The sequence below is a fragment of the Neoarius graeffei genome, chromosome 16, assembly GCF_027579695.1.
Source record: "Neoarius graeffei isolate fNeoGra1 chromosome 16, fNeoGra1.pri, whole genome shotgun sequence".
NCBI classification, from domain to species: Eukaryota; Metazoa; Chordata; class Actinopteri; order Siluriformes; family Ariidae; genus Neoarius; species Neoarius graeffei.
In genome coordinates this window covers 47,069,677-47,093,583 of record NC_083584.1, presented here as the reverse complement: position 1 = coordinate 47,093,583, position 23,907 = coordinate 47,069,677, and the positions used below count along the sequence as shown (strand labels likewise).

The 23,907-nt window shown below is 38.3% G+C and overlaps 1 protein-coding gene and 1 pseudogene across 1 annotated transcript; both read left to right on the top strand.

Moving 5' to 3' along the window:
• The first annotated feature begins 597 nt into the window (after positions 1-597).
• elfn1a (extracellular leucine-rich repeat and fibronectin type III domain containing 1a) lies at positions 598-3,160 on the top strand. Its single transcript, XM_060942116.1, has one exon. The coding sequence runs from the start codon at positions 598-600 to the stop codon at positions 2,986-2,988; it is 2,391 nt and encodes a 796-aa protein (XP_060798099.1). The 3' UTR covers positions 2,989-3,160.
• A 20,209-nt stretch (positions 3,161-23,369) lies between these two features.
• Positions 23,370-23,469, top strand: LOC132901056 (U6atac minor spliceosomal RNA; annotated as a pseudogene).
• The last annotated feature ends 438 nt before the right edge of the window (positions 23,470-23,907 follow it).

The following is a 23,907-nucleotide window of genomic DNA, read 5'->3' as shown; positions in this document are numbered from 1 at the left end:
TGTAAAGAGTGTATAGAGAATAAATAAAAATGTGCTCACATTAAATTATATACATTTGTATTAAAAGCATGTTGTACTACAAGTTTGTCATTGACAGTAGTGCAGTTTATGGATGTCAAAACTTCCTTAATATGTTTGGTCAAACATTATTATCTCACCAAACTATATATAATTGCTAACCAGTATCTTCTGTATCTTTTTCATTTTTACAGGCTGTACCTTTGGGTCTATAAATGAGACTAAAGCAATGGAAAAAAGGAAAATACAAGGGGATGAGAGCCATCAATTTTTTCCCAGGAGAAAATAAGCACAAACAAACCTGAGGTGGTTATAGACTGCAGTCTCAACACTTCTCTCAAAGGGAACTGTGTATACGTGCAAATACTGTGGCCACAAAAGAATAATAAAGGTTATTAAAAAAAACAAAACCTGAAGCTGATGTGAAAACTCCTGTTCTTGACTCGACTTTGGACATCAATTGCAGCTTGTCTACATAAAAAGATACAGCTGACTATCCTGCCAGAATACTGTGAGGCTTTGTCCAGCCTAGTAGAAACTAAAAGTGACATCACTACCTAATTATTACTACCATTGTTCATGATTTCCAGAAAAGCACCCATGGCTTGTAGTGGTGGTGTCATGATGAGTGCCTTCTTCTGGTCTATGGCCATAATCTATCTGACTCACATAGGTGGTGTGAGAGGGGACTGCTGGCTCATTGAAGGGGAAAAGGGCTTTGTGTGGCTGGCTATCTGCAGCCAAAACCAGCCACCTTATGAGGCTATCCCTCAGCATATCAACAGCACCATTGTGGACCTTCGCTTGAATGAAAATAAGATTAAAAGTATCCATTACTCTGCCCTCAGCCGCTTTGCCAACCTAACATACCTGAACCTAACAAAGAATGACATTAGCTATATAGAGGATGGGGCTTTTTCAGCCCAGTTCAACTTACAAGTACTCCAGCTAGGTTTCAATAAACTTCGTAACCTAACAGAAGGGATTCTCAGGGGGTTGGGAAAGCTGCAGTACCTCTACCTCCAGGCCAACCTGATTGAGACTGTGACACCCAATGCCTTTTGGGAGTGCCCAAACATAGAAAACATAGACCTCTCTATGAATCGCATTCAGGTGCTAGATGGAAACACCTTCACCAGCCTCACCAAGCTGACCACCTGTGAGCTTTACACCAACCCATTCAACTGCTCTTGTGAGCTTCTGGGGTTTGTTAAGTGGCTGTCAGTCTTCCCCAACAGAACGAATGAACGGATGGTATGTGATTCTCCAGCAGGTGTTTCTGGTTACAGTCTCCTAAGCCAGAATCCAAACAATCCTACTCAGCGCAATGCACTGCATATGCTGTCCACTGTGTGCCCGGAGGACTATGTGACTCCGTATATCCCTGTGCCTCCTGAGACCACGACTTTTTCTCCAGATGTTACCCCTTGTGAGCTGGAGGACTGTCCCTCTGGTAGTGAGCCAGAGGAAATAAGCATTAGTCCCACTTACCCAGACCTTGATGTGAAACCAATCATGAAGCTGAAACAAGTCTCCCACACAAATGCAGTCATAAATGTTCAGATACCACATCCCTATAAGAAAATGTACATCCTTGTTTTGTATAACAACAGTTTCTTCACAGACATTCAAAATCTGAAACGGCAAAAGGAAGATATTGAGTTAAAGAACCTAAAACCTCACACTGAATATACTTATTGTGTGGCTTCCATACGCAATTCTTTGCGTTATAACCATACCTGTCTCAAATTATCCACAGGCGCTAGAACTGGGAGCGTGAGAGAGGCTAATAATGCAACAGCCACCCACTACATAATGACCATCCTAGGATGCCTTTTCAGCATGGTAATTGTTTTAGGAATGGTCTACTATTGCTTAAGAAAGAAGAGGTACCAAGATGAAAAGCACAAAAAGGCAGGTAGTATGAAAAAGAACATAATAGAGCTCAAATATGGTGGTGAACTGGAGGGAGGGACTATATCCAGGGTGTCTCAAAAGCAAATAATGGCTGGGGAGAGTATGTCTCGCATGCCATATTTGCCTTCTGGGAGTGAGATGGATCAGTACAAAATTCAGGACCTAAGTGACACACCAAAAATGGCTAAGGGCAACTACATGGATGTGAGAACAGGGGAGCACCAAGACCGAAGAGAGTGTGAGATGCCGATACCAAGCAATAGTCAGGGCTCTGTTGCTGAGATCTCCACAATCGCAAAAGAAGTGGACAAAGTAAACCAGATTATTAACAATTGCATAGATGCTCTGAAGTCAGAATCAACTTCTTTCCAAGGAGTCAAATCTGGAGCCGTTTCAACAGCAGAACCCCAGTTAGTTCTGATCTCAGAGCAACCTCAGAGCAAGTCTGGATTTCTGTCCCCTGTTTACAAGGATAGCTACCACCACTCTTTACAGAGACACCACTCCTCAAATGCCTCCCCAAAACGACCCAGCACAGCAACTGGTGGTCCCATGCGCAGTCCGAGGCCCTACCGCTCTGAGGGGGCATACAAGCCAGAGTCTAAGTACATAGAGAAGACTTCCCCTGCAGGTGAAACCATCATGACCATTACTCCAGCTGCTGCTATACTTCGAGCAGAGGCAGAGAAGATACGTCAATACAGTGAACACAGACACTCTTACCCTGATGCCCAAATTGAAGAGCTTGAGGAACCAGAGAATCGCAAAGCATCCATCCTGGAGCCTCTAACACGGCCTCGACCCAGAGACTTGGCTTATTCACAGCTCTCTCCCCAGTACCATAACCTCAGCTACTCCTCTAGCCCTGAGTATTACTGCAAACCAAATCACAGCATCTGGGAGCGCTTCAAGCTTCATCGCAAACGTCACAAAGATGAGGAATACATGGCAGCAGGCCATGCCCTGCGTAAAAAAGTGCAGTTTGCAAAGGATGAGGACCTGCATGACATTCTCGATTACTGGAAAGGTGTGTCAGCCCAACATAAATCCTAATCTTCTCAAGTGTTTCTTCAAGTTGTTTTTTTTTTCTGAGAACAGAAAACAGAATGAGTTTTGAATTGCATTTTAATGGAGGACAAACAACACTGACTAATGGGGAATAGGGGAAATTGGGAATACACTCTTAGTTTTGTAAATTTACCAAAAGGATATATACAAGAAGAGAACACAGTGCAAATTTAAAAATATATATGTTCAAGTGGATTATTAGTATTTGGTTCCGCATGGCCAAGTCCTGTGACAATGGATTTTCTACTGTGTACAGTGAGGAAAAAAAAAACGCATCATACACTGACAGGTGTCTTCTGGAAACATATTTCTTCTCACTGTACATTGATTAATGAACAGTTCTCCCTATATATTGAGTTATAAATACAAAGGGACTTATGTACAATATAGTGTTTTTATACTTGCAAAGAGTGACGGTTATAAGAAAATATATAGGACGCATTTGATTCAGGTTTAGATTATGGATTTTAGAATCAGCTCCTGTGACATCCGTTTATAATGACTGTTTGGATGGATAAACATTGCACTTGTCACTGGAATGGTATATGTCCATTCACAACACCATTTAATCTAGTCTGCTTTGTCATTTTTCATTCATGTCACTAAACAAAATGCACAATATCACAATGTTATTAAAGGCTCATAAATTTGGATAGCTTGTTACTTTGAAACAGATCAGTGGGAGGTATATCTCAAACATCTGCATAATTGGGATGTGGGAAAAACATACAGGACTGGGGAAGACATACATATAACCAAATGATGACATCAATGAAACACCATCGCAGTGAAGTCAATTTTTGTACATTGAAGATTTGTTTACTGGTAAGTTACTTTTACTTCAGACATTTCACTTTTGTTCCAGTTGTACAATGCTTGCTGTGGAAAGGATTTACAGTATCTGATGGTCAGCTCAAGTGCTTGGGTGACAGCTCATAAACTCATATTGGGCATATGTCTCCTTTATTCTTCAGCCCTGAGAATGAATGTATTACATACAGTACATGATAGAAAATGCAGCCCTTTTCAGCTGCATGTTTCGTCATTCATACTTCTTTTCTTATCAGTTAACTTTCAACAGTACCAAACCAAGTAGAAAAAAGACATTTACAAACCTGTGTTAGTTGTTTTCTACTGTTTGACAAACACAAATGTTTTTGTAAATGTTCAAGATCAATTAATGGAAAGGAGCTGTAGTTATGGCATTGATCAGGAATATGAAACGTACGAGAAGAGAGACACTGATTTACGCCGACAATGACCTGTTGCTACTGGATTATATCACCAGAACGGTGTTAAAGGAAGTGACAGGAAGTGACTGGGGCATCCGATTTCTTATTTCAATCGCCTTAAACTTCTGAAATATATGTGTAACTGCTTTTTTCTTTCTCTTTAAGTGTTGATGTTTTTGAAAGGTCTTTATTTCTTGTCTTTTTTAAAAGAGCATTTCAATAGATTTCAAGAACTGACCAATTTATAGGCAATCTAGCAAGTGATCTATGTGTTTTTATATTGCATACTGTAGCACTCCTATATCATAAACGTTAGAAATGTTTGGACAATGTGAACTTGAAGCAGCTGTTGCTGAAATACATCAAGAAACAACCAAGAGCACAATAAAGTGTTATTTTTATTTCTTATTACGATGTTACCTGCTTTCAGACTACTGTGAAGTTAAAGGAAAATCCATGCATTCAAGACCATAATGACAATTTCTTTTTTTTCTTGTCCAATGATATACCTTTCTAAACAATATCAACTGTGATGATCGTGAACTCAATGAACTAATCTAAAAAAGAAAAAGAAAAAAATGAGCTCTGTGTTTTCCAATTATTTTGTAAATGAACTCATTCAGTTTGGAAAGACCCAAGTAACATATCGATACATTTATACTGCCGTATAAAGTTGTTACAGCTTGCACACATCAACAATTATGAGAAAAATGTAGAGGCCTCTCAGTGCAGCCTGCAGGACTGGCTGTAAGAACAACTACAGGATACACCCTAACCTAAACCCAAACCCCAACCATAACTCTTCAACATCATAGCACTCATATATGGTAAGTGCATGACATCTTTCTCTGCCCACATCCAATCCTGCAGGCTGCAGCGAGACATACTTTCAAGAATGAGTATCAGTGATGTTGCATGTGTTCAATTTCCTGATAAGCATGCCACTGCCAGCAACCTTTCTTGTTCCAGTAACCACTTCGTTCTCTGAACGCAATGTGAGCCATGCTAAAAACCACATATTTGCAGCAATAACTAATATTTTTGTTTGAGTGATGTTTGGCATTATTAAAATATGACTTTAATGCACAAATCACAGCAAGAACATTATTAAAACTGAAAAAAACATTGAACAATATGAAAGATTCTTCATGTAATCTGTAAAACGAAATTACAACCTTTTTGCCTCACATCAAATGAAACACTTAAAACAAGAACCAAACCAACAGACCATTTTCAAATATTTTAGTGAGTAGACTGCCAGTCAGTAGATTGTAATAATATTTTTGTCTGTGAATATGATATTGGAGGCAAAATAAAAAGCACAAAAGGCTATTTTTTTAATGAAGAAAAGTTCTAATGTAATTGCAGTAATTTCATTAATTTGCTCATTACACTATGAGATCCTGGTTTAAACACAAATAAGTAAATATAAGACAAAAAGTCTTTGTTATCACATGTTATATTACTACAGAGCAGTGACTCCCATTTGGAAATTTGGATTTCATATATTCCTAGCCAAATTTTATTCCTTGGATTATTGTTAGTTTTAGTCTAGAAGTAGTTACAAAAAATTATATATATATATATATATATATATATCTCAATTGTTGTCAATTCAAACTGAGCCATCTTAGTATATGAAAACTATTCATTTCTTCTTCTCCTAAATTGTATTATAGTTCATTTTTTCAACTGCACATTATTATTATGGGCAAACTAAAACCTGTATTCTTTTTCAGTATGCACATGATTGTGGCGACAGTGGCTCAAACTATCACATGACTACATCTTACAGTCCTTACTGTTGTCCCTACAACAGTGGTTCCTAATATAAAGCAGTTCCTTCATAATCAAATAGGTGCATTTACTCAAGTGAGCACATTTATTACACTGGATACACCTGATTAGTTTTAGGCTCCATGAAGACATGGTTTGCCATGACTGATGAGGTGTCATCAGGTATGTTAGGGTACAGTGGTGCTTGAAAGTTTGGGAACCCTTTAGAATGTTCTATATTTCTGCATAAATATGACCTAAAACATCATCAGATTTTCAAACAAGTCCTAAAAGTAGATAAAGAGAACCCAGTTAAACAAAGGAGACAAAAATATTATACTTGGTCATTTATTTATTGAGGAAAATGATCCAATATTACATATCTGTGAGTGGCAAAAGGATGTGAACCTTTGCTTTCTGGTAACTGTTGATCAGTCCTGCACACCAGCTTGGAGGAATTTTAGCCCATTCCTCTGTACAGAACAGCTTCCAACTCTGGGATGTTGGTGGGTTTCCTCACATGAACTGCTCGCTTGAGGTCCTTCCACAACATTTCGATTGGATTAAGGTCAGGACTTTGACTTGGCCATTCCAAAACATTAACTTTATTCTTCTTTAACCATTCATTGGTAGAATGACTTGTGTGCTTAGGGTTGTTGTCTTGCTGCATGACCCACCTTCTCTTGAGATTCAGTTCATGGACAGATGTCTTGACATTTTCCTTTAGAATTCGCTGGTATAATTCAGAATTCATTGTTCCATTAATGATGGCAAGCCATCCTGGCCCAGATGCAGCAAAACAGGCACAAACCATGATACTACCACCACCATGTTTCACAGATGGGATAAGGTTCTTATGCTGGAATGCAGTGTTTTCCTTTCTTCAAACTTAACACTTCTCATTTAAACCAAAATGTTCTATTTTGGTCTCATTCATCCACAAAACATTTTTCCAATAGCCTTCTGGCTTGTCCACGTGATCTTTAGCAAACTGCAGATGAGTAGCAATGTTCTTTTTGGAGAGCAGTGGCTTTCTTCTTGCAACCCTACCATGCACACCATTGTTGTTCAGTGTTCTCCTGATGGTAGACTCATGAACATTAACATTAGCCAATGTGAGAGAGGCCTTCAGTTGCTTAGAAGTTACAACTGGGGTTCTTTGTGACCTCGCCAATTACAGTATAACACGCCTTGCTCTTGGAGTGATCTTTGTTGGCCGACCACTCCTGGGGAGGGTAACAATGGTCTTGAATTTCCTCCATTTGTACACAATCTGTCTGACTGTGGATTAGTGGAGTCCAAACTCTTTAGAGATGGTTTTATAACCTTTTCCAGCTATGATGAGCATCAACAATGCTTTTTCTGAGGTCTTCCACAAACTTCACAAACATGTGTTGTGTACACTTCCACAAACATGTGTTGTGAAGATCAGACTTTGATAGATCCCTGTTCTTTAAATAAAACAGGGTGCCCACTCACACCTGATTGTCATCCCATTGATTGACTCTAATTTCACCTTCAAATTAACTGCTAATCCTAGAGGTTCACATACTTTTGCCACTCACAGATATGTAATATTGGATCATTTTCCTCAATAAATAAATGACCAAGTATAATATTTTTCTCTTATTTGTTTAACTCGGTTCTCTTTATTTACTTTTAGGACCTGTGTAAAAATCTGATGATGTTTTAGGTCATATTTATGCAGAAATATAGAAAATTCTAAAGGGTTCACAAAGTTTCAAGCACCACTATATGTTAGTTCTATATCATCTCTTCAAATTGCCAAGTGTAGTGTCTAACTACAAATACCCAACATACTGCCACCACTTGCCACCTGTGCTGGGACCACATGTGGAGTTCAGAGCTTTCTTCTGTGCAGCTTGTGGCTTCAGTCAGAGCTACTGTTTTTCTTTCCTCTGAAGCTTTGACAGACTTTTGTTTTCTCTTCAGGCTTTCTTCAATTGCTTTTCTGCTTCTTCTCCCACCATGGTAAGTGTAGACATTCCTTTCTTTGTCAGAGCACTGACCCTGAATTGCTAGCTATAATTGCTACTGCTGGATTAGCTTCTTAGCTTACACTTTGTGGTGTCCTGCTGCATCCTTTGAGCTGCCCATTCAGCTACTCTGCTGCTAATGAGATTGGAGTGCTGCTCCCCTCCATTTTCCTCACACAACACAAGCTAACAGTGCTAATAGGTCATAAGGTACCCCCTCCTTTGCCTAACATTGCCAGCTGTGATTTTTCACCTTGAGAGAAACTGGTTGCACACATCTTTCAGCCTGTGGACCACAGTCCACACTGACTAAAGCATGCAAAATAGCTCTATGCAGTTTGCCATGTATTCCTGGCCTGCTCTTTGAGCCTGCAGCCAGAAAGGCACAGGCTTCAGAATCATAAACCCAAAAGAGCAACACAGATTAGACTATTCGAGCCACATTGGAGCTATGGGCACTTACAGCCATGCTCCCATGACCCCAACAAGCACCCAAGCACCCCTGATGTGCCTTGGGGGTCTGGTCCTAAATGGTGCCATCCCATTGAGAAAACCACACAAAGCCCGTGAGTGAAAAGTGGAGGCTGCCATCGAGATGCTTCACAGCCAACAATTTCACATATTGGACAGTCACTACATCAGCTCCTGGGGTTTTTATGACCTTTTCACAGGGGTACAAATTCCAGTTCTACCAACAGACCCCAAAAACATCACTGCGTGAAATTCATTCTGTCCTCTACAGAGGCATGATTGAGAAAGTAGACCTTGTCATTCAAAGCAATGGGGTCTTCTCAAAGTATTTTACTGTTTGATAAAGAAAGATGTTATTCTTTCCTTTCTGGATTTGAGAGGACGGAATTAGTTCCTGAAATTATTCTCCTTTTGCTTGTTGAAGTTATTAAATGTTGTTTATGCTATGCAGTTATGGGACTAGCTCACATCAGTATATCTACATGGGGCATCCATCCATGTTCCCATTGCCCCAGAAGACAGATGCTTCTTGAGACAGCTTCTTCCTGGGACAGAAGTAGCAGTTTAAAGTTCTATCATTCGGGACTGTCACTAGCTCCTCAAGCATTCTTGAGACGCATGCAGGCTGCCAAAGGTGTCAAGATTCTCCAATATTGTTTGTGATTGACTGGCCCCTCTATTCCTCCACCAGTGAACAGACAATGCAGGTCACATACAGTCTTCTCACACACATCTCAAAGCTCAGTCTCAGTGAACTCTGAAAGGAGCTCCCTAACACTGAGGCAAGTCACATTATTAATACACGACTGGATTCAGCAAGGATGATAGCTTACTTCACACCCTGATGCATGATAGACATTACAAGGCTCACTGACAAAATGCAGGTTGGTCAACATGTCCTATTCCAATGTCTTTCAACTAAGAATGCCAAGCCTATTGGCCATCACCACAGCAGTAGTGCCCTTGGACCTGCTTGAACCAAGGAATTTTCAGAGATGAGTCATTTTCAGAGATGAGTCATCATCCCACGTTCAGATAAGTGGTGCCTATACCCATAGGTGGTACAGCAGATGTGAGAAAAGTTTTACTAGGCACAGATGGAGTAGCAAACAAACCACAGTTCTGCTCAAAGCCCCAATGTGGTCAGCAAAACCCTGGGTCCTCTTGTTACTCTCAACAGTGAGAGGAATGCCCTGCCTTCCTCATCAAGCAGCTTTATTGTTATAGGTGAACAGAGATGTGTGGCATCCAAAGCCAGACTGTCTGCATATGTGGGTTTGCCCCCTCAGACCAGTGAACAATTACATGGCTGGCATCTAGAAATCCAAGAAATGATCATGAAAACCACAGCCCTTAGTACATGCATGCTATCAGGTGGGAACTATTTTTGGAAGTGATGTGCTTATTGTCTTTTAGACCTGGTGTGCTGCCCAGTGTCTAAAGTGTTAAGCTTTTTACAGGGACTGCTGAATGATGCCAAATCCCTGTCTACTCTAAAGGTATGTGGTAGACATTTTGGCCCATCATGACACAGAGGACGGCACCTTCTTTTGAGCTCATAAGCTCATATCAGTATTTATGAAAGGAGCCAGATTACTCCACCCACCAGGATGTCTCCCTTGTGCTAGAGACCCTTAAGTTCTCACTACAAGCCCAATAAAATGAGCATGAAACAGGTATCATCACTGGTGACCAACTGATTCTGGATTAAACTAATCGCTGAACTCTGGGTTCCTGCCACACCCTTACAGAAAAAACACATGAATTTCCCATGTATTTCACATGTGATCACATGTTACCACATGTGGAATACATGGTATCAGATTTTGTAAAATGTGTTACCATGTAGAGCACATGTGTAAAACATGTTACCACATGTGTAAAACATTCCCACATGTGATTCACATAAAATTGGGCCAAAACAACGTTTCCCATGTGCAAATAACATGTTTCCAATGTGCAAATAACATGTTTCCAATGTGCAAAACCACATGTGGAATAAATGGTATCAGATTTTGTAACATGTGTTACCATGTAGAGCACATGTGGAAAACGTTACCACATGTGTAAAACATTCCCACACGTGATTCACATAAAATTGGGCCAAAACCACATGTTTCCCATGTGCAAAACACATTTTCCACATATTTCACATGTGAGAAATCACATGTGAAGTTCATGTGTTTTTTCTGTAAGGGCAGAAGTTTGTCAACCATGTGACTCACTTTGCAGCACAACATTTAAGTAAATATGTTATGATACTATTTGAACAGCAAGATGGCTATTCACTCATCAGACCAGCTAGGTGCAAAGGCATGAGGTGTCCCCTTGTTGAAGTAAACACTGGCCCACTGGAAGGCCTTCCAACAAGCAGGACATACAGCCTTTACTGTGACATGCCACACTACAAGCTGTGTTTCATCATCATGGGTACTATTGAGAGGTGTGTGCCACAGCTACCTGGGCATCACCATGTATCTTCTCTAGATTCTATAAGGTCAACATCACATCATATTACAATCACATAATCCTAACAAGCAACAGGAAAAATAACTACCTGCCTTATGACTGGTATTAAATTCCAGTTAGACATTTTTACTGCCCATGTACCGGTACACCTGACAATTGTATACCACTTATCCTAAAGGTCTGTTTTATCCCCTCATCCATTTAATCTGAATAAACTTGCACTGGGGGAGTGCAGCTATCTTAAGAGAGCAAAAGAGAGCATGAAAATGATTATATGAGTGCTAAGATTTATGGTTTTCCTCTTTCTACCCAGAGAGATAAGCAAACATCCATCAGTCTTGTCACAAGCCTCAGGAATATTTGACTTAGGATGAGTAGTTTTGCATCTGGTTTAGCAGCCAAATCAAATGACTCCTAATGTCTCCTTTTCTCTGCAGAGATTTTAAGAAAGTTTATCTGTACAAATATGATAATAGTTATTACATATAGAAACTTGCTGGCTGCCAAGATTTGGATTTATATCAATTGTTTTGCTACATTCAAATGCTCAAATGAATTCTGTTAAAATCACATGTATTGTGTAATGCCATGTACTGTACCATTAAACATGCCAACATGTGTTCCACTCAGTAACCCAGCTGTCCTGAACAAGTACTTCATATGTGTTCCAGACACATCAGAAAGGAAAACCTTCTGACAATGGAAAGGACTCTTCTAATTAGCATAATACATATAGAAAATACATATAGTAATCTCCTTCTGTATTGTTCTAATTTGAAGAGATTGCATTTAGTAGTCTATAGAGTTGAGAAACAGTTTAAAATTTATTTTCCTAATTCATGCATTTCAGTCAAGTCCCCATAAAGTGAAACTTTTTCCTAACATATGACTGCACCTTTAATTTTGGTCAAAAGCTAGTTGGGAGGTTGGTTGGTTGAGCTGCACTTAACAGTTTTGTTATAAGATAAAAACGTTATGTCAGAAAAGCCTCCACATTCACTGGCCAATAAAATGGAATAAGAACATAAAATTGAAACATATTTTACATTTTTTACATTGTAGCAATACATACAGCACTACTTTAGCCAAATTAAATGCCAAAGGATTGAAGAAGCTATTTGTGAGTCCACCAGGCAGGCATGCTACATGCTACGTATCTCTCCGATTTTCAAGAAACTTGGCATGGTAAGAGGGTTAACCCTAAAACAAAGTTAGCCAGGGGGGTCTCAGATTTGGATATATATTCTGGGGGGACTAGACCACCCCGTCCCACCCCCAACCTGGTTTTTGAGGCAAAACCCTCAAATTTTCACCTGCACAAAGGAGAAAAGTATGAAGACCTCCTGCTCACAAAATTCAACCGATTTCATTTTCTCTTGGCCCAAGCGATTGCATATCCTTATTGAGTTCCCAACTGAAAGATTGAGTCATATGAATGACATCTTGTCAATCAAGTGAAGTTAATATTTAACCATATAAATTGCTAAGCTCAAAAATGCAAAAATTGAAGGTTTTCAAGCCAAATATCTCCAATGGGCATTCTTTGTTTAAAAAACTGATACTTTCACAGCAAAGAACATGTCTTCGGCTACATAAACCGAGAAAATTTTTTGGGGGGCATTTCAATATTTTTTGCACAAGGACTGTTCAAAATATGCAAATGAGAGTGTCGATTTACACTTGAGACTTACTTCAATGAAGGTACAAACAGGCGATTCTATATTAATACATCCATTCAACTCATACGATTCCAATATATATTAATCACTCAACTTGTTCAAGACTCGATAGCCAAAGGATTTCAGGATTCAACATATATTTCATAAGAAATACTCATAATACTTTGTTGATTTGGTCAAGAAAATAAGAAATAAAATATACTTCCAACAGAAATTCGGAAGTAAGGGCCTGAAATGCAAAGCCAAGAATAGAACAGGACAAAGTGTACTCACATGCTTCTGTACCTTTATTTATTTATGATCTTGACATTGAACCATCATTTCTTTACAAGAATAATAATCAATTAAAAATCTTTTAACTGGACAATTGACCTCAGGTCAATGCTGTTGATCATACCTTCATTGCAAATTGGAGTCCTAAATATTCAGTTCAACACTCCATTTATACAGGTGATACCATACAAAATACTAATTAAACACCAAAGAAGCACTTTTGAGGTCAGTTAATCTGAAGCGATTCTTGAAGCAATTACATAACAATCCCATGTTCCTCGTGACATGTTTGCTTTTCAACAGGGCAATTTTGCTTGAGATGATCACTTGAATCTATGATTTCCATGTTATATTAGGATATTTCAGAATATACACACATCATTCGAAATTCTGAATTGCTCAAACTTCGTTAAAAATAAGCCTACTCACTTTGTCCAAAGCAAATACAAAGCAAATACAAATACAGTTGAAGTTTGTGAGCAAGAGGCCTTCATACTTTTCTCCTTTATGCAGGTGAAAATTTGAGGTTTTTGGCCTCAAAAACCAGGGGAGTGGTCTAGTCCCCCTGGAATATATCCAAATCTGAAACCCCCCTGGCTAACTGAGTTTTAGGGTTAACCCTGTTACTATGCCAAGTTTCATGAAAATCGGAGAGATAGCACGTAGCACGCCTGCCTGGTGGACTCACAAATAGCTTCTTAACCTAAAACTAAAAGCTGTTAAGATTGCAGAACAATTGCCAACCCTGTTTGAACAGCTAATCCAGAGATTCTGAACACCTGGAGCTTAAGCTTTATTACACTTTAATCATGATTATTTTTTACTGTTATTGTCACCAGCCATGCAAAATAATACAACCTAGCAATTAAACATTCATTTATTCATTCATTCATTTTCTACAGTGCTTATCCATTTCGGGTCATGGCTGAACTGGAGTCATTCCCAGCTGACTTCAGGCATGGTACACCCTGGACAGTTTGCCAGTCTATTGTGGAGAAATTAAACAAGGAAAGCTAAATCTATGTGGATCTTATTACCTGTTCAGTCTCAGAGCCCAATGGTATGGAATCAATTTTGTGCCAAAATGTTCATACAATACTTTTGAAATATCAAATAAAAATGACAAATCAAAATACAAAAAAACAAAAAAAAGTCAATTTTTTTAGACTGGCAAACAAATTATTCGTGTAATCATGCAAAATATCAGTCTATTACTCTTCAGAAACCTTTTATTTTTGTTCCACGTCTTTCTCAGTTTTGTTTGACGTAATTTATTTTGGTTGCGATTCCAGCTTTCTCATTTGCACTCCCTGACTTTTTGCTTGCAGTTTTGGCACAAACTTCACGTGTGGGTGGGCTGTCCAGGAATGCATTCCCATTGGGTAACTTGTGTTTGACTGACAGCTACGCTCAACCATTCCTTACTCGGATTTTGGCGGACTGTTTGGCGAGTGACCGATCCATTGACGGTAAACAAGGATCGAGTGGACTTCAGTGGCGACTATGATATTGAATTTACACTTTGTTGAATTAATTCAATATCATAGTCGCCACTGAAGTCCACTCGATCCTTGTTTACCGTCAATGGATCGGTCACTCCTCAAACAGTCTGCCAAAATCTGAGTAGGAAATGGCCGCAACAGCCTCCGGGGGAATCGCTGAGCGTAGCTGTCAGTCAAACACAAGTTACCCAATGGGAATGCATTCCTGGACAGCCCACCCACACGTGAAGTTTGTGCCAAAACTGCAAGCAAAAAGTCAGGGAGCGCAAACGAGAAAGCTGGAATCGCAACCAAAATAAATTACGTCAAACAAAGCTGAGAAAGACGCGGAACAAAAATAAAAGGTTTCTGAAGAGTAATAGACTGATATTTTGCATGATTACACGAATAATTTGTTTGCCAGTCTAAAAAAATTGACTTTCTTTAGTTTTTTTGTATTTTGATTTGTCGTTTTTGTTTGATATTTCAAAAGTATTGTATGAACATTTTGGCACAAAATTGATTCCATACAATGGGACTGTAAATGAGTGCTTTATGAAAGGTAGACACACTTGAAGGTTGAACTTGTTAAGCCAATAATAATAATAATAATAATAATAATAATAATAACCTCAGTGTTAGTATTAGGTAAAAAAAAAAAAAAGAAAGAGCAACATTGCACATTCTCCATGAGGAAGAACTAATGATCTAATTGGTAGTAGTCTAAAATGTGAAATTCGAAAATGATTTTATTTTAATGGAACAATCAAGATTTATTCTAATCTAATTGGAAAAATGAGTTAGGTAGATGTAGGAAGAAGGGCCCAGAATCATGTGTGCTAGAAAGAGATTATTGATGGCCTATGTTCCACAGGGGGCCAAGGGCCTAAGTAAGTAAGTATGTAAGTAAGTAATTGGAAAATGCCAAACTTATTATCACTCCAGTTAGGGACTTGTAGCACACCCTTTTTTTTTTTTAGCTAAAGTGGTAAGCTACAAGTCCCTAACAGAGTGATACTAATTTTGGCATTTTCCAATTACTTACTTACTTACTTACTTAGGCCCTTGGCCCCCTGTGGAACATAGGCCATCAATGATCTCTCTCTCTAGCGCACATGATTCTGGGCCCTTCTTCCTACATCTACCTAACTCGTTTTTCCAGTTAGATTAGAATAAATCTAGATTGTTCCATTAAAATAAAATCATTTTTGAATTTCACATTTTAGACTACTTCCAATTAGGTCATTAGCTCTTCCTCATGGAGAACGTGCCATGTTGCTCTTTTTTTTTTTTTTTTTAGAATTTCTCTTTCTCAGTTGCTTCCAGTTCTGCAGGTATTGACAGCCAGCCTCAATTATGTTTTATTTGAAAAGTCATGTATTATTGTGGATGCTGGTGTAGTGGTTCGCATTGTTGCCTCACAGCAAGAAGGTTCTGGGTTTGTACCTTACGACTGAGGGGGGCCTTTCTGTGTGGAGTTTCCATGTCCTCCTCATGCCTGTGTGGGTTTCCATGAGGGCTCCAGTTTCCTCCCATATTCCAAAGGCATGTGGATTTGGTCTGCTGGCTACTGTAAATTGCCCATCGGTGTGAATGTGAGCATGAATGGTTGTTCATCTCTGTGTTAGCCCTGTGAGAGTTTGGAGACCTGCCCAGGGTGTACCCTGCCTCTCGTACAAAGACAGCTGGGATTGGCTTCAGCTTCCCCTGTGACCCTGATGGATAAACAGTATAGATTGTGAATGAATGAAAGTCAAGATTCAAGATATGTTTATTGTCATTATGCCCCACACTTCCATACAGTCAAGAATGAAATGCTGTCCTCCTAGCCTAAACAATGTACATAAATAACTATGGAAACATATGACATTCAGTAGCAATTTTCATTGAGGTAGTTCTTTTTTATATATAAGGTACATGGTCTGGTGTGTAAGAATTGCTCTAGTGGAGTGTAAACTGCAAAGTCCAGAATTGCAAATCGTCTTTTACTTTATAAGTTCCTTTCTTTAATGTAAGGCATATTTTTTTTTAAATGAATGAAAAGTTTGTTCATTTCTACTGACAAACTATGTAATGCAGGAGACAAAATAAACATTTCAGTGAAACATGTGGACATTTTGTCTTAAACATACAGTATATAATGGTCTGTGATATGCCAAAAGATCATGTTGTATTGTGCAGTAAAAAGCAAGTGAACAGTAGAGTGTTGCAACAGCCTTGAATCACATTCTTTTCTACTGTCCAGGAGAATGTCTCTTTTTCTTCATTTGTTGCCTAATGTTTTTACAAGTTTTGGAAACCTATTTTCCTGTTACTCCTTCCATTCAGTTTCTTAGAGTGACTGTATCTCATGTATTCTCTCACATTCACAGTCATGAATCTGCCAAAGAGCTGAACATCACAACTAAAAGGTGATCCTTTCATCTGGCCTTACTGCAAGGACGTATAACAAGTTTACAAACCACATCACAAACCACTTGCTGATATAAATGAATCTAATAATGCAGATGTATTGTAAATATTATGACATTAATTACCATGATCATGAAATGAGGGGTTTGATAAGGAACATGAAAACACGATATTCATTTTTGCTCCTTCATCCTGCATCTAGCAGTTGCAATTAGCTCATCTAATTAGAAACAAATTGTTTTGCAAATAGGGAAACAATAGAATGATGGGTTATGATCGTTCAATCAAGGGCTAATTATAGAAGCTAATAAACAAAGTGTAGCCAGAATCACAGGTACAGGTGAAAATAGTTCCAACATGGCCAAAGGGCATAAATCTCTACTGTGTGGGCAGGAATACAGTAGTACACGCCATTCAGTTAATATCTCAGTGGTGTAGGAAATAGGAAGGATGGGAGGGATGCTCTACCCCACCCCCAACATCATCAGACCCCACCCACCCCTCCATTGAGAAGAGATACATTAATTCATTCTTGGTCAAGAATGTAGGACTTGTATTGCAGGATCACACCTTATAAGCTTCAAGATAATGATCCAAACAATCCTAAAATACTAGATAGCTTCATATGATAGATATCTATCCACATTCACTAGATATGAGCAATCGCACGCTCTGAATGGCTACTCTACTATAAGGCTATCAGCTCATATACCATGAGTAGAGAAAAACAGAATGATGGAGCGTGTTGTTGAACCAACCGAGGATGAAATAAAAACTCTACTCGAAATCAAAACCCCCAAAAATGTACAAAAATTCAACAAAATATGGAATGAAATTACTTGATGGTCAGAATGTATCTTTTTTTATTTTTCAAGAATTATTATTATTATCATCACATTTTTTCTTTTTCAGATGCTTCTGTCATTTCACCGGTTTGTTTACATTCTAAGCGGAAATTATTTTGTTGGATGTGTTGTATAATGTTTTTATTTATTGAATTTGCAAAAAATAAAAATAAAAATGCTCTGTTTCTCAAAATCCAGTAAATGTGGATAGAATAAAACAGTTATTCCACTCAATCTAGTAGTACATGGCTTATAGCCAACTCAGTGCTACGTGCCTCGTCAGCTATCAGTTCATGTACGACTCAATTTTGTGGAATAACTGTTAATTATTATACAGACATGAGTGTTTTACTGGGAAATACGCCACTTGTATTTTTCATATGAGCTACATCTGGGACATCAAGAAGAGCAACTGTGACATAAATCTCTATATGTCACTTGTGAGGAAATCGATGAATTGTTTTTGATACATTTGTTTACTTTTTGTTTGTGAATGTGTTGATATAATAAAAAGAAAATCACATGTTGGCTTGATGATATGAAGTTTATCTTCTTGTGTTGAAAAACTCACATTTTTCATACAAAATACATCATGGATCTGAGTGATATATTTCCTGATATTTCACTCCGATGATATCACTCCCAGTGTTTTCCCACTGACTGGACGTGCTGTCAAAATGACAAACTGGTTCAAAATTAAAATTCTTTTAATTAACTTGGGTAATTTTTTTTTGTGTGGATGTGTTGATATATTATAAAGAACATTACACGGTGGCGTGAAGATATGAAGTTTATCTTCTTGTGTTGAAAAATATATCATTGATTCGCTTTACTCACTTGTCTTGTGATATATACATTCACTACTCGAAGATAAACTTCACATCTTCACACAACCATGTAATATCTTCTATTTAGCATGCTTGCTCCTGGTATAAATACCTACCTGATGTTAGCTACTAGCTGATGGAAATTTCAGCTCTTTTCAGGGACTCGGATCATGTTGCTCAGATATGTGCTGATTGAATTGAGATTAGTTTGGTTCGTTTTAGCTTTGTGGCAAAAACATTTGGGCTAACTTTTATAGCGAGCAGATAAACAGCCTTTTTTTTCCTAAAACTATTGATTGTACCATAATTTATTTTCCAATGCATATATCTGAGCTGACGATTTCAATGAATCAATGAATGAATGAATTCAATGAGCAGCAGGTGAATCCACTGATTCCTTCTTTGAGGATCCATAGGAAGACGATAAAATGACTTGCTGTTGTCTTTCAGAAGGATATTTTTGCATTCCGGGGCACAATAATTGTCTACCATCTTGATAATACAATATTTCTTACTAGTTAGTTGTTTAAACTCCACTTTTTCCTGCCGATATGGCGCTGATATGGTTTGTGACATCAACTGCAACATCTCTATTCTCCCTGAATGACTCATCACCCCCGCAATGTCAAACTCCTTCCTATACCACTGAAATATCTTACAGTTCACCCCAATCACTACATCTTTAAATGATGTTGACATCATCAGCCCTGTGACATTGTATATTCCTTTTGAAGTCGAAGAAATAAAAGGGTTATACTGCAGTTTATTCAGCAAAGAACTGATAAGGGTGCAAAAGTATGCTCTCGGGCTTTAGAGAAAATAAAATCAACCCTTTCTATAAATTCAAGCACACTTTTACACTGTATTTCCATGGCTGTGCTTGAGGATGTCTGAAACTATCATAATTCAAGAGAGACGTTTTTGAAGGCAGTGGGTTAGAGCTGTTTGAAACAGCTCTTGGGTTTCATAATGGGAAAGTTCAGCCTACACTGAGACACCATGTAGAGGAGAATATCCTTAAAGGAAGTATCGGAAATTATATGATACCTTCATGAGGCAGACATTTGTTGGTGAGAAACATTTTGCAAAAAGTCTGAAGAAAATCAACTATTCTCATCTGTGTTGCACTAAAATCATTTCCTTCATTTTGCAGATGGAAATGAAAGCTGGAGTGAAGACACATGGACATGAGAAAACATTTTACCTTGTTCAAATCTACTACACACGTTCATCTAAAATGCAGGTTAATCTCATGTCTGGAAAAATGATGGGATAATCTGTGTCTTACTGACATTACACAATCCAAATAATACACAACATCCAGGTAAATGTGGCTGCTATGTTGTGCTGTTATTGATACAGGTTACAAAATACACAATACACAATACTGCTCCTTTCTCTGTGCCATCCAACCAAGTCCTATTTACATAATCGCAGTCATGTTTTTTTTCAATGAATTTGCTCCAACACTCTTTCCTCTTTTAGAAAGAGAATTTAGCCAAACCACATATCTGATGCATGCCAAGAGAGCTGCTCTAGATCAGGATAAGCTGGGCTAAGCCTCTAGAAAAAAAAATTGCCCCAATATAAATTTTTGTAGCAAAAAAAAATAATAAAAGAAAGAGAATAATAATACAGTAATTCATCAAATGCATTATGATCAATGCCTATGTATTACAATAAAACAAGTATACCTGTCACACTGATTGTGATATTATTAGCTACTTTATAAATGCAAATGACTCAGGAAATTGATGAACTGGTATATTACAGTGTTTTGCAAAAGTATTAATCCCCCTTGGTGTTTGTCCTGTTTTGTTGTATTACAAGCTGGAATTAAAATTGATTTTTGGAGGGTTAGCGACATTTGATTTACACAACATGCCTACCACTTTAAAGGTGCACAATGTTTTTTTTTTTTTTTTTTGTGTGTGTGTGTGTGTGTGTGACACAAACAATAATTAAGATGAAAAAAATAAGAAATCTGGAGTGTGCATACAGTAAGTATTCACCCCCTTTCATATGAAACCCCTAAATAAGAGCTGGTCCAACCAATTCACTTCATAAGTCACATACTTAGTCGATTAAGATCCACCTGTGTGCAATCAAAGTGTCACATGATCTGTCACATGATGTCTGTATAAATCAACCTGTTCTGGAAGGACCCTGACTCTGCTACACTACTAAGCAAGCGACATGAAAACCAAGGAGCCTCCAAACAGGTTAGAGACAAAGTTGTGAAAAAGTATAGATCAGGGTTGGGTTATAAAAAATATCCCAAACTTTGAATATCCCACGGAGCACCATTAAATCCATTATAGCAAAATGGAAAGAATATGGCACCACTACAAACCTAACAAGAGAAGGCTGCCCACTAAAACTCACAGACGAGGCAAGGAGGGCATTAATCAGAGATTAAGACACCAAAGATAACACTGAAGGAGCAGCAAAGAGCCACAGCAGAGATGGAAGTATCTGTCCAGAGGACCACTTTAAGCCATACACTCTACAGAGTGGGGCTTTATGGAAGAGTGGCCAGAAGAAAAAAAAGCCATTGCTAAAAGGAAAAAAAAAGAAAGAAAACACATTTGGAGTTTGCTCAACAGCATGTGGCAGACTCCCCAAACACATGGAAGAAAATTCTCTGGTCATATGAGACTAAAATTTAACTTTTTGGCTATTGTGGCAAATGCCATGTGTGGCACAAACCCAACTCCCTGAGAACACCATTCCTACAGTGAAGCATGGCGGTGGCAGCATCATGCTGTGGGAATGTTTTTCATCTGCAGGGACAGGAAAGCTGGTCAGGACTGAAGGAAAGATGGATGGCACTAATTACAGGGCAGTTCTGGAGGAAAACCTGTTTGAGTCAGCCAGAGGTTTGAGACTGGGACGAAGGTTCACATTCTAGCAGGACAATTACCCTAAACATACTGCTAATGATACACTGGAGTGGTTTAAAGGGAAATCATTTAAATGCCTTGGAATGGCTGAGTCAAAGCCCAGACCTTGATCCAATTGAGAATCTGTGGCATAACTTGAAAATAGCTTTACATTGTTGGAGCAGTTTTGCCTTGAGGAATGGGCAAAAATCCCAGTGGCTAGATGTGCAAAGCTAATAGACATACCCCAAGAGACTTGCAGCTGTAATTGCAGCAAAAGGTGGCTCTACAAAGTATTGACTTTCGAAGGGGAGTGAATATCTATGCACACTCCAGATTTCTGTTTTTTCATCTTAATTATTGTTTGTGTGACAATAAAAAAAAAAATGCACCTTTAAAGTGGTAGGCATGTTGTGTAAATCAAAGGGTGCTAACCCCCCTAAAATCCATTTTAATTTCAGCTTGTAATGCAACAAAACAGGACAAATGCCAAGGAGGATGAATACTTTTGCAAAACACTGTATGGACATGAGTGTTTTACTGGGAAATATGCTACTCATATTTTTCATATGAGCTCCATCCAGGACATGGAGAACCAAAACCGTGTCATAAATCTCTATATGTCACTCATGAGTAAATCGATGAATTGTTTTGATAAATTTGGGGACTTTTTGTTTGTGAATGTGTTGATACCATAACAAGAAAATCACACGGATTGAGAATATGAACTTTTTCTTCTGGTGTTGAAAATATTTTCTCTCGTTTGCTTCGCTCACTCGTGAATATTTTCACCACTCAAAGATAGACTTCATATCTTTGCACAACTGTGTAAAATCTGACATATTTTATTCTCAGTGTTTTGTTCACATAGTCATGCAGTGCCAAAGGTGTACCGAACCTTATTTGTTGTTTGGGGTTATGTGAATGGCCAGATTATGACTGTTGGCTTCATAGACGCCCTGTAACCTTAATACGCAAGGGAATTTGTTTCATATGATTTGTTATATGTTAAAGGAATGTATTCTTGTGTTTATTATATACAATGCACACCACTAATCAGACGTTTGTACATCCATCCATTATCTATACCACTTATCCATCAGGATCACAGGGAAAGCTGGAGCCAATCCCAGCTGACATTATGTGAAAGGCAGGATACACCCTGGACAAGTCGGCAATCTATCACAGGGTTAATACAGAGACGAACAACCATTCACACTCACACCTTTGGGCAATTTAGAGTAGTCAGTTGGTGTGGCAGCGGGGGCATGGTCAAGCGCCGGTCTGTGACAGGAGGGCGGATTCAGGGAAGGTAAGTGGCAGAATCACTACACCTGAGAGCAATTAACCTGTGTTTGTGTGTGTCTTCCCAGTGACCGCGCCCTATTTAAAGAGGGAGAGCGAGAGCAGAGGGGATCTCTCCACAACCAGATAACCGGAATGTGTGTGCGTGCGTGTGTGGCTGAGAGAGAAAGCTATTCCACTGAAAAGTGAAAATAAAAGAGTTTTTGCGAACTCAGTCTCGCCGTCCTCCACCCACATCTAGTGAACCTTACAGTTGGCCAAATTCACATGGCTTTGGACTGTGGGAGGAAACTGGAGCTCAGAAAGATCTCAGTCAACTGCAAGGTTCAAACCCAGACCCTTCTCGCTGTGCGGAAACAGTGCAAACCACTGCACTACCATATTACCATTGTTTGTACATCTTTTAAATAATTATAAACTGTGTCACTGTTTTGAAATTAATATTTGGGACTTAATCATTAAAATTATAAAATGTTAAAATCCTTGCAGATATTCTTTTTCCTTTTCAGTGTTAAATCCTGTCCTGTCCAACTCCTGGCAGGTTCACACCTTTCAGTTACAAAGCCCTCTCCAGGCAGCACGGTCCATATATGTTTTGTTTAAAGTAACATTTTCAAGTGAAGAGTTCCACTGTCTTAAAGCTTCATCAATATTTTCCACCCAGTGTTCAGTGTTAAATATTATGGTTTTTTTTTATTAAAAATATAAATCTTTAAGGTGTTGTATGAAAGGAGAGAAGGTTAGCACTCCTCTTGACAAGGATGGAAGAGGTCCTCGTGACCTGCAACACACACGCTTAATGGATGGATACATTTTTAAGTTTAAAAAAAATGTAATTTTGTAAATAATGAATAAAGTATCAATTTATTTTAACAACACAACAATATCTCTGGAAAATTGTTTGCAAACCGATATATCATGATACATATCATGTATCATTAAAATGCTTTTGACCATTGTGATATACCGTATATTTTTAATATTGTTCTTTCATGGTCTACACTCAGAAAATTATACTTTTTGGTCTTTTTTTGACAAACATTTAAAAGATTTTTAATGACAGGCAACTAAAATAAAAATACAAATGTTGTGTACTCAAATTAAGCAAGAACATCATAATGCTGCTAAAATAATAAAATACTTCAATCTTTTAGTGTGTGTCTTAAGTTTATATGGGACAATATACTGATTCTGAAAATAACAAGAATTTACCATAAAAAGTACAATACCAGTCAAAAGTTTGTGCACCCCCACT